The sequence below is a fragment of the Capricornis sumatraensis genome, chromosome 17 (genome assembly GCF_032405125.1).
Source record: "Capricornis sumatraensis isolate serow.1 chromosome 17, serow.2, whole genome shotgun sequence".
In the NCBI taxonomy this organism is placed as follows: Eukaryota; Metazoa; Chordata; class Mammalia; order Artiodactyla; family Bovidae; genus Capricornis; species Capricornis sumatraensis.
The window spans coordinates 77,954,644-77,965,726 of NC_091085.1; the positions used below are offsets into that span (position 1 = coordinate 77,954,644).

The 11,083-nt window shown below is 67.3% G+C and overlaps 1 protein-coding gene across 2 annotated transcripts; it reads right to left on the reverse strand.

The window, feature by feature from the left end:
- Positions 1 to 394: 394 nt before the first annotated feature.
- On the reverse strand, positions 395 to 10,976 carry GGT5 (gamma-glutamyltransferase 5). Of its 2 annotated transcripts, XM_068989522.1 has the most exons (12): positions 8,915 to 10,976; positions 6,374 to 6,504; positions 6,017 to 6,112; positions 5,254 to 5,449; positions 4,517 to 4,674; positions 3,905 to 4,051; positions 3,094 to 3,230; positions 2,664 to 2,854; positions 2,121 to 2,227; positions 1,855 to 1,973; positions 1,648 to 1,758; positions 395 to 807 (listed from the first exon to the last, which is right to left on the reverse strand). In XM_068989522.1, exons 1-12 carry the CDS (start codon positions 9,085 to 9,087, stop codon positions 661 to 663), a joined length of 1,713 nt encoding a protein of 570 aa, XP_068845623.1. In that variant the 5' UTR covers positions 9,088 to 10,976; the 3' UTR covers positions 395 to 660. The 2 variants fall into 2 exon arrangements, with proteins under 2 accessions (XP_068845623.1, XP_068845624.1); XM_068989523.1 differs by lacking the exon at positions 6,017 to 6,112 and having other exon boundaries at positions 1,855 to 2,033.
- Between the last annotated feature and the right edge of the window lie 107 nt (positions 10,977 to 11,083).

Here is an 11,083-nt window from a genome sequence, read left to right on the forward strand (position 1 = left end):
GCGGGCTGGGGAGGGCTTAGGTGTCTCATCTTCCAGCCTTTGCCCGGAACAGAGGACAAGCTCCGGGACGGGCCTGGGCCACAGGCTCCCAGGAGCCAGGGCCAGGTGGCCCCAGGCCACACCCTCCCAGGAGCCAGGGCCAGGTGGCCCCAGGCCACACCCTCCCAGGAGCCAGGGCCAGGTGGCCCCAGGCCACACCCCAGCCCTCCCCGCCGGCCAGTAGTCCAGGCGGCCATGCGTGGAGCCTTAGCAAGTGTCCAGGGGCGCCGTGGACGAGCGCCAGCCCGGCTCTGGTCCCCTGGCCCTGTGGTGCGTGTGGGGAAGACTGTCAGCTCTGTTCGTGGCCCTCTCCACCTCGACCCTGAGTCAGGCATGGTGCAGGCTCTTTAATCTCGGACTGGGGGACACACAGGTGGGGAGCGGGGCTTCCAGGGGGCAGGGGCACAGTCGTGGGTGAGGCCTGGAGTGGCCAGGGCCAGGGCTCTGGTGGGGGGGGGCTCGGCCCCCACAGCGGTCCATCTGTTGGGCTGTCCACCTCTTTGCAGCCGCAGGCCAACCGTCCAGCCCAGGGGCCCAGATTCCTGCCGGAGGGCTAGGTCCCCTGGGCCAGGCTGGCCGGTCGTGCGCAGGGCGGGACCGGAATCAGGAGGGAGCGGCCTTTCAGTAGCCCGAGGGCTCCCCGCCCTTCCGTGGGTCCGCCACAGCATGCACACAGGCCCCGTCCTGGGAAACGGCCTGGACCACGTTCAGGAAGAAGGGCCTCTTGCTCCGCTCTTGGCCCCGGTCCTGGAGCCCCTTCTGAACCTCCTGGAGGGGAGAGGAGGCCGGCCGGTCACAGAGGGGACGGGGCCCAAGCAGGGAGCTGAGGACCCCACCCCGGACAGGAGTGGGGGCGCAGGTCTGGGTAAGGAGAGGGAGGTGCTGGACACAGCCTCGTCTGCAGGACGTGGAGTCGGTGGCCCCCACTCCACAGGCCCCAGAGCAGAGGCCCGGCTCCAGGGAGGACGACAGAGTCCGTGGCCCTGTCTGGAAGGACCCAAGATGCAGCCTCACTTCTGTCCTGGGCTAAGGACTCAGTGCGACCCCAGAGGAGTCCAGGGCTTCAGTGGAGAAGGTAGGTGGCCGTGGGGGACTCGGTTCTGAGGGTCTGGAAAGCAAAGCCTCTAGAAGGCAGAGCCTGGGCCCTTTGGAGCCCCAGGTCCTCCATGCTTAAGAGCCCAGCTCAGCATCAGGAGGAATGGCCCTCCTGCCACGCTGTCGGCAGCTTGGGACCCACTCTCTCAACACCCACAGGAGAACACGGGGCTCCCAGATGCCAGGGATGTGGCTTGCAGACTCCCCAGGGCCCTGCTGGTGGAGGGATTGCTGGAGGCTTCTGAAGACCACGCGTCCAAGGACACAGGCAGACCCCAGACCCCAGTGGTCCTTGCGAGTGAGGCGCTCTGAGCACAGCCCTCAAGGCTCAGGTCTGAGAACGTGCATCAATCAGGGCCCAGGTATTGGTGTCTGAGGGGCCAAGTGCCCTGCCTGGCAGTCTGGTCCCCATGCTTCCCCATCTGTGACCCTTCACAGAGACCCTGGAGATGCGTGGAGACCTGGCCCAAGGCATACAGGCTCTGAAGGCGGGCACGGAGGCGTCTGCCTCACCTGGCTGAAGCTGGGCTCGAACTCCACCTGGCCCTTGCTGTCCACGTGCAGGATGGGGGCCTTGATGGCGGCTTGCAGGTCAAAGCCCAGCCAGAGCTTGTTCACGATGGCCTGCAGGGACGAGGACGACGCAGCGAGGGAGGCAGGGCGGGTTCCAGCCACCCTCCCCAACCCCTCCGGGGACGGCAGGGCCGTCCAGCGACCCACCTGGGCCACCGCAGAGATAATGAGTTCCCCGCCGGCCCCACCGATCACGAGCTTCGACCCCCGGGCTGTGCTGACCAAGATGGAGGGGACCATGGATGATGGGGGCCGCTCACCTGGAACTGGGGGCCGGACAGCAGTCAGGGCACCCTGCTCCCCAGCCCGCCCCCCAGGGCCGCCCGCTCCGTCTCTGTCTCCCAATGCACGATCCCTTGACGCCAGACCGGCCCGCCTTCCCTCACCCGGCGCTGGGGGCGCCCTGTGCTCACCGGGCTGGGGGGTGGCTCTGGAGCCCTGTGAGTGCCGCCAGCACAGGTCCAGAAGCTCGTTGTTGAGAAGGATGCCCGTGCGTGGTGAGTACACCATGGCTCCAAAGCTGCAGACGGAGGCGGGGCTGGGCGCCGGCTGTGGGGTCCTGCCTCACACAGCCGTCCAGGGGCCCCTCGCTTCACGGCCGCCCCCAGCACGCTGGGACCGCGCTCCCCTCCCTGGCCCCGCCCCCAGAGCCTCCTGGCCCCGCCCCCAGAGCCTCCTGGCCCCGCCCCCAGAGCCTCCTGGCCCCGCCCCCAGAGCCTCCTGGCCCCGCCCCTGGCCCCGTCAGCACCATCCTTCTGGTGTGAGGCGCCTTCCCCATCGGCGCTCAAGAGACACCCGGTGAGCAGCCTTCAGCCAGAGATGCCCGGGCGAAGGACCCCTTTGACAGGAGGAGAGGTACCGCCCCCCACCTACCCCGCGGACACAGCAAATGGGGGCGGGGCCCCCGGCCCAGGGAACCCAGTGCGGCCGGCCCGCCCGCCCCGGGCCCCACGCACGGCGTGTTGATGGTGCTGGTGGCGGCCACGGCGCTGCCGTCCTCGCCCAGCACGGACACGTGGGCCGTGCCCATCCTGTGGGTCCAGGCCCCGGCCAGGCTGTAGTGGTCGAGCGGGTGGTCACCCCGGGCGTCCATCTGCTGGCGAATGTGCTGGGCCAGGGCCTCCCCCAGCAGGTCCTGGGAGGTGTTCTGGGGAGGGCGGACAGGTGAGGTGCCCCCACAGCCCTCCCGCCTCCCTGCTGTCCCCAGACTGACCGCACCGTCCTTGCTCGGGCCACTACCAGGCCCTCCCGTTCCAGAGCCAACCGTGTTCACGTCCCTCTGGCCTCATCTGCCAGGCACTCGGGGTTTGTGGGCAGGGGGCTCACTGGCCTGACCCTGAGCCCTGGGGCGGGGACCGAGCTGCCCACCAGCCTAGGACACCTCACCTGGACTTCTGGGTGGCTTCGAGGGTCCCACAGCCGCCACCTCTGTCCCCCAGCGAACTTGAGCGTCTCCACGAGGTGATGGTACAAGTTCACTCTTCCCTCCAGCCCGGCCACCGACTCGGCGGAAAAGTTGAACCCTGGGGGAGGAGGTGGGCGCGGGTGGGGGTCATGCGATGCAGTGGGCCCGACTCTGCGTCCTAACCCCCAGGACCTGTGAGTACTGCCCCCCACGGAAGAGTGTCCCCTTCTGCGGCGATCGTGTCAGTAAGTGAAGGCTCTTGAGAGGAGCGGGTTATCCCATGGGCGCTAAATGTAAGACATCCGTGTAAAATAGACACACAGGACAGGGAGGCCGTGTGGTCGCAGATGCTGACCCGACACAGCCGCCAGAAGCTACAAGAGGCAGAAAACAAATGCTCCCCCCGCCAACCGGCCCTGGAGGGAAGCTGGCCCTGTGGACACCTTGATTCTGAATTTCTGGCCTCCAGAACTAGCAGAGCATAAATTTCTTGTGGTCTAAGCCAGCAGGTTTTGGTGATTAGTGATCATTTGTTAATGGCAGCCCCGGAGAACATAGTCAGCATTGGACAGTCCCGGCCCTGGACATGGCTGGGGCCCCCACCACCACCCTGCAGGCTGCTGTAGCCTGGGCCTCAGGCCTGGGTGCACACACTCGACAGGCAGCTCACCATCTGCTCCTCTGCCCTGGGTCGGGGTCCCGCAGGGTGGGTGGGGGCGCTCTGCAGAAAGATGACGGCAGGCGCCCCTAGGCCTGCTCTGGGCCACGGACTCCTGGGGGGTGGGGCCTCACCTTTGAGCACGTTGAGGACGAAGCTGAGAATGGCGCCCCCAGCAGGCGGCGGCGGCGAGTACAGTGTATAGTCCCCCAGGGGCATGGCCAGGGCATCTGCCACCTCAGGCCGGAAGGATGCCAAGTCCTGCAGGGTCAGCCGGCTACCTGGGCGAGGCGGGGACGACTCGGTGTTCAGACAGGGAAACGGAGGCACAGTGTCAGCCCGGGGCCCCGGGTAACACAGCGGGGCTCCCCCAGCCTTCCAGACCCTGGGGCGGGGTGGCGATGCTGCGTCTACGGGCAGTGGCTCGGGGCTGGTGGGTGGGTGGACAGACCGGAGGTGGGCAGGGTGGAAAGCAAGCAGGGGACGATGGGGGAGGCGCACTAGCCTCTGAGGGGGCCCAGCTCCAGGCCAGGAGCCCCCCGTGACCACTGATAGCTCCCGTGTCGAGCCCAGAATGCACGGGGCTCTGTGCCTCGGGGGTGTTGACCGCAGGGTCCCTGAGCCCAGCAGCGGCAGGATTAAGGAACGGCCTCTTGGAGCCTGGGAGCCGCTGGCCCGCCCTCAGCCCTGGCACCCAGACCCCTCTTTCTCTGGTCGGGCAGGGCGGCAGGGCCTCGCACGCTGACCTTCCTTGGCGATGTCCTCCAGCAGCAGCTGGCCCAGCCGCCCTGTGTAGAGGGCCTCCGCACCTTCTGTGGCCACGGTCTCCAGGGTGGCGGCCAGCATGGGCCACGGCAGTGGGTCCTGAGACCTCAAGGGTTCTGTCCCGTTGAAGAAGAGCTGTCTGGGGGGTGGGGGGTGGCCTCAGGGCGGGCCGGATCCTGGAGGGCGGCCACACTTCCGACCCTACGGGAGGCAGTCCTGGTCCGCGGTCCTGTGGGGCTTCGGTGGACACGGGGGTGGGGGGGGGGGGGCAGGTTCTCCAGGACTGGGTGGGGCTGACACCCTTCACATCTCATCACCGGGTCCCGGGGAGGCCACACCCCCTGCCAGGCCTGCATCCACCCAGGGCCTGAGGTCCTGCCCTCCTGGAGGACTGGTCAGTGGGCAGCCTGGGTGGGCCCAGAGCGTGAGGGTGGGACGGGCAGAGGGGAAGGAGGAAGGGAGAGAACAAGACAGTGGGTAGGAGGGCAGAGGCGTGTGCAGAGCCCAGATCTGTGCCCCGGGAGCCCCATCACGTGGGCAGAAACTCCCTCTGGCCGGAGCCCTCCGATGAGGTGCTACCACGTGGAGGCAGAAGTCTGTGAGCTGAGACCAGGACGCGCTAATCATCCAAGGCCCCCACCCCACCCTGCCTCCAGGGTAGACCCTCTAGCTGGAGAAGGGGCTGAGGAGGGGCCCTGGGCCTCCATCAGCTGCTCACCTCAGGGATGACTCTGTAAGGGAGGGGCGCAGGAACGGGCTGTGCAGGAAGCTGGCGAGGACAGTGGGCACGCGGAAGCCCCCCCGGAGCAGCGCGATGGTGGGCGTGAACAGCTGCTCCCAGGGCAGGCGGCCGTGGCGGCGGTGGGCCTCAGCATAGCCGCGGAGCTCCCCGGGCACCCCGATCCACTGGGCGCCTGCATGGCACAGGGTGTCAAGCCCCTGCCCCCGGGGCCACCTGTGCCCTCGGCCCCAGGGGCTCTCTATCAGCCCACTCCTGGCCGCCTGGCCCCCTCCTAGCCATGGCGGTCCGAGCGAGCTTTCTGTAGCCCACGTGGAAGCACATTCCTCTCCACTTGAACCCCCTTGACCCCCATGGACTTCTGCACAAAGTCCATGACCAGGCCCCTGGGGCTCAGGAAAACTGGCCCCAACCCAGTGAACCAGCCCAGGCCACCGGCCCCGCCCACCAGCCCAGTCCACAGACTCCAGTCCACCATTCCCAGTCCACCAACCCATCTCCACCGAACCCTCCGGGGCCTTTGAAGTGCTTGGATCACCCCTCCCAACTCAGAGAGCCCTCCCCCAGGAAAACAGCCCCAGCCTGGGGGTTAGACCCTCCACAGGGGCTCCCATCCCCAGCTGCCGCCCCCCAGTGCCAGGGTGTCTCAGCCGGTCCAGGAGGTGCACTGTCCCTTCGGGGTGGGAGGTTCTAACCCAGTGGCCTGGCGGGGCGGGGCGGAGGTGGCCCTCCAGGGTCTCACCTGTGCCCAGAGGCTGGGCCTGCTCGCACTGGTCCAGCAGAGCCGGGATGGGGCTGGAGGGCACCGTCTCCCTGGCGTTGATGACTTCCACCTTTCCTGGGGTTGGGCAGGACGTGCGGGGTGTCAGGGGCGCCCCGGAGGCTGCCAGGCCTCACAGCACACCACGACAGCCCAGGCCGGGCTCTGGGCCTCTGCGCTAACTCCTGGGACGGTCTCAGCAGGGTGGGCGTGGCGAGACCCAGTAAGGGGCGTGTCGGACAGGCCGGTTGGCCACGCCCTCTTGTGCTTTTCAAGCACCTCCCTGTTAGCGCCTGGGACCGGGCCCATCCTCCCCACGGGGGTCCCGAGAGGACTCACCCGTGGTGGCGTTGTAGATCGTGAAGATGACCCCTCCACCCAGGCCCATGCTCTGGGGGTTGACGACCCCGGTGCAGACCAGAGCCGCGATGGCGGCGTCCACAGGCGAGCCGCGCTGCTGGAGGATGGCTCTGGGGGACCGGGCGCTGGGTAAGCAGCCAGGCTCCTCAGCCCCTGCCTGCCCCTCTGGGCTTGCTCTGCCAGCCTTCACTGGGGTGTGGGCACAGCTGGGTGGCCTGCCAGCTGCCATCACACCCCAGGTTAGTTCAGAGACCACACCAGACTGCCCCCTGCGGTCCAGCGGCTCGCAGACTCACTGCACTCTACAGGTTGCAAATTGCGACATCCTTTACACTGCCCCTGGCCACATACAAGGTGCTTCTCAGTTTACAAAGCGCTCCTGCGGCTGTCCTCCCTGGTCCTCCCAGCGGCTGGGCCTGCCCCCTCCGCCCCTCTCAGCAGCCCCGGCTCCTGGGTGGAGGGTGGGGACCCTGGGAAGACCCCATCCTCCCTAGATTCCTCAGACATGAAGTGGAACAATGAAGCCTCCCCTGGGGACCCTGCGTGGCATTTCCAAGTGGTCACAGAGCTCAGGAGTCACTGCCGACCCTCAGGTCTCCCTAGAGGGTCTCCCAGAGGGCCCAGTGCTCACAGGGAGGCAGGAGGGAGGTGTGGGAAGGGGAGAAGGGGAGGGCCCTGGAGGAATCGCCCCTGTCCCACAGCAGCTGGGGCAGCTCCGGATCCCTCCCATCTCTCTGACTTCTGAGAACAACAGCAGGAAGTGGAGTCACAGCTTGACAAGGACAGAAAACAGTTGGGAAGGAAACCACATCCGCTTCCTCGTCAGTGGCGGCTGCAGAGCGCAGACCCCCAACCTTAACCCTCTGCAAAGACTTGGGGGCACGCGGTGAGCCTGGGCCTCCCCTCAGAGGCCTGTGATAGCAGCCCCCCACCCCTGGGGGCCGCGTCCTCATCAGTGGTTTTGAGGCTGAAGCCCATTTTTTTTTTTAACATGTATTTATGAGCTGGGTCTTAGCTGCAGCATGCGCAGGACGCTGTTCAGTTGGGCCATGTGGCCTCTTAGTTGCGGCCTGTGGGATCTAGTTCCCTGACTAGGGATCGAACCCTGACCCCTGCACGGGAAGCACAGAGTCGTCACCACTGGACCACCAGGGAAGGCCCCCTGACTTGGTTCCGTTCAGTCACTCAGTCGTGTCCGACTCTTTGTGACCCCACGGACTGTAGCCCTCCAGGCTCCTCTGTCCTTGGGATTCTCCAGGCAAGAATATTGGAGTGGGTTGCCATTTCCTCCTCCAGGGGGTCTCCCCCACCCGGGCTCAAACCTGGGTCTTCTGTGCCGCAGGCGGTTCTTCACTGCTGAGCCAGCAGGGCCCAACTTGTTTGCGTCTTTGCAAATATGGGTTCGGGGAGGGGGCGGCGCGCAGCACTTCCGGGGGGGGGGTCATTCCCCTCCTGGCCCCTGGGAGCCCCCTCCAGAGACCAAGTAGCCGACCCTCCGACTTGTCCCTGTCACCCTTGAGGGAGCCTTGAGGGAGGGCCCAGGACAGGAGGGGGCAGGGCCAGACGCAGACAAAGTGGGGAAAGAATGAACGGGAAGAGGGGGAGAGCTGGGAGGAGGGGTGACCTGGGGCGCAGGGGGCGTGGGCGCCCTCTGCTCAGCAGTGCCTGGTGGCAGCGCCTCGGCCACCGTCCCCTTGGTCCAGGACTGTCCCTTTCTGATCACAAAGCGCTTCTGATCCTGATCATGGCCCTCAAGGTGGACATTCCAGGAAGCAGATGGAACCGGCAGGGAGGCGAGTACTAGCCCAGGCTCCCGCAGCCCCAGCTGGGTAGCGGGGCAGGGGCCAGGAGGGGTGTCCTGGTGGGAAGCCTGCATGGGCTGGGCTTCCTGGAAGAAGGTCTGGTTGGTCAGGAAACACCGGCTGGGGCCCCTCTCCACGGCCCCCTCGCCCCGCCCAGCGAGCATCAGTCACTCTGCCAGCCGCTGGCCTGGCTCCGAGGCCTGACGCGCAGAGGGGAGGCTGTGGGGGACACCGTGCCACCGGGGGCGGGCTCCCCAGGGCCAGGACAGGGAGGCTGCTCTCAGGCATCACTGAGTGGGCCCTGGCGGCCAGGCCTCACATACGGAGCCCGCGCCCCCCTCACCCACGTCCGGGGGAAGACCCAGCCTCGGAAACGGTCAGGGCCTCCCTGAAGGCGCCGGGCCCGTCATCGGGGGCAGCGAGGGACACTGCAGCAGTGTCCCCTCTGGGCCTCCCAGGCCTGCGGTTCCGACCAGTCTCACACGCCGCCTCTGCTCTGCCCGGACGGTGGCTACCCTGGGCCGTCTGCCCCCATGCACACCTGCCAGCGGGTCTGTGCAAGGGCCCTGGGGCCGCTTCCCTCATACCCGCGCGGCCCCCACACGCCAGCACACACACACACACACGCGTGTCTTCTCCACACTCTTGCTGCTAGTCACACAGTCTCCGGGGGGGCCAGTGCCAAGGCCCCCCCAGCTCCCACCCACCTCTTACTCACCGCCCAATGTCTGAGCAGGTTTTGGAGTCCGCAGCGACTGCGGCACGGGCAAAGGCCTGGGGGCCGCAGCGGACGCGGTGCCGAGAGACGACCACGGCAGGCACGATGATGGCCAGCGCCAGCGCCAGCCCCAGCAGGGCCAGGCTGAGCGCGGCCCCGCGGCCCTGGGCCATGGCTCTGTGGCCCGGGGGGAGGGGAGGCAGGTGGGCACGCAGCCAGCGGGCAGGGAGGTGCACCGGGAGGCGGTGGCGGAGCGGGCGAGGTGAGCAGACGGGTGACAGGACAGGTGGGCCACCAGACGGGGGCCACACAGACAGACGGGCGGACAGCCAGACGGTGGGACGGAGGAGGATCAGACAGACGGAGTCGGATGGGTGGACAGACAGAGGTTTCCAGATGAGCAGCAGGCTGCCAGGCGGACAGCGGGTGTGTGCACGGACGGCTGGCTGCGGCGCTGCTCCAGCCTCAAGTGTCCACTGCAGAGGCAGGGCCGGCCGCCCATCGGGACTTCCAGTTTCAGCCGCTATCTCGGCCCTGGCAGGATGCCAGGCAGCAGGGCGTTTGTGGGGTTTTTCCTTCCAGAGAGAAGTCAGCGGCTGCTGTTAACTCTCCGTCTGCCGTTCCCCCCGCTGCCCCTCCCACCAGCTCGTGTGTGCAGGACTTGCTGCCAACTTGGCTCACGGGGGGAGCGGGGGCGCACGGCTCCCAGGACCCCGTGGCTGATCTCCGGCTCCCAGCGGAGGACAGCAGAGGACCCTCCCCGGGTCAGCTCAGAGGCCCAGGGAGCCGGGACAGAGCCCCAGCCTGCCCCCTATGCGTGACCCTTCCTGGGTCAGCTCAGAGGCACAGGGAGCCGGGACAGAGCCCCAGCCTGCCCCCTATGCGTGACCCTTCCTGGGTCAGCTCAGAGGCACAGGGAGCCGGGACAGAGCCCCAGCCTGCCCCCTATGCATGACCCTTCCTGGGTCAGCTCAGAGGCACAGGGAGCCGGGACAGAGCCCCAGCCTGCCCTCTATGCGTGCCCCCTGCCCCTCAGCAGCTGCTCACTTCAGCATCTCCAGATCTGCGGGGAACACAGGCACACGGGGAAAGGGACCCAGGCAGGGTTACTCGGGGTTACTCGAGTTCAAGTCCCAGCTCAGTCAAAGCTGAGGAGGGGGGGCTGGGGTGACCAGGAGGGGGCTCAGCTTCCCCATCTATTCAGGGGAGGCGTCTGCGCGGGGGAGTCAGATGGGGCCTGCACCCAGCACCCACTGGACGGTCCACCCTGGGGCCTGCGGTCCTAGAAACGCCACCAGGCCTCGGGGAGGGGGCTTCTCTTGCACCTGGGTCTCTACCCACCCCTGGGGGCAGTGTGTCTACTTCCCTCTTCCTGAACTGAGTGCGCCTCCTCCCCTGGGGACACCAGCCCGCACTCTGCTCCGTCCAAGCCTCAGGGTGCCCAGCTGGGACAGCAGGTACCCTGAGGTGCCCCCTTGACCAGCTAGCTCATCAGGACACAGAGGGTGTAGGGCCTGGGAGCTGGACTTCCAGCATCCCCCACCCCCAGAGTACCCTGGCTTCCTTCCCAGCTGAGCTTTGTTGCCCCCTGGTCTCTTTACCCATCCAGGCAGAGCAGAGAAACTGAGGCAGAGAGAGGGATACGTCCACACAGTCACACAGTCTGCCAGGCCCCATCCCGAGCCCCTGCCAGCCTGAGCCAGAGGGACTCCTGGGGCAGCAGGCCGCCTCTCGGGGTTGGAAGGGCTGCCGACTCCTCTCGCCTCCCCCCCACCCCAGGGACCCTCAAACCTCAGTGACATTGCTCAACCAGGAAGCAAGAGTGCATTCCTGGGCTGCGGCCAGTCCACCCTCGGGGAGGCCGGGGCAGCAGGCACCGAGGGGGCGGGCCAGGGTCAGGGAGGGACCTCTTCTTCCTCTCCAGGAGGTGAGGGGCAGGAGAAAGACAGGAAGCCAGGACCCCAGGGGGCCCTCAGCCGGGCTCCGCAGCGCCAGGGGAACTGGGGGTGCCCTGCCCGCCTGCTGGGGCTCAGGGAACTCCAGGCCAGCTCCCACCTCCACGGGAGCAAGGCCTCAGTCTTCTCCCCTGCAAAGGAGCTGTAGCCTCCTCGGGCTAAAACGAGGGCAGAGGAGAGACATGCCCAGCCGAGCAGCTCAGCCTCCATCCCA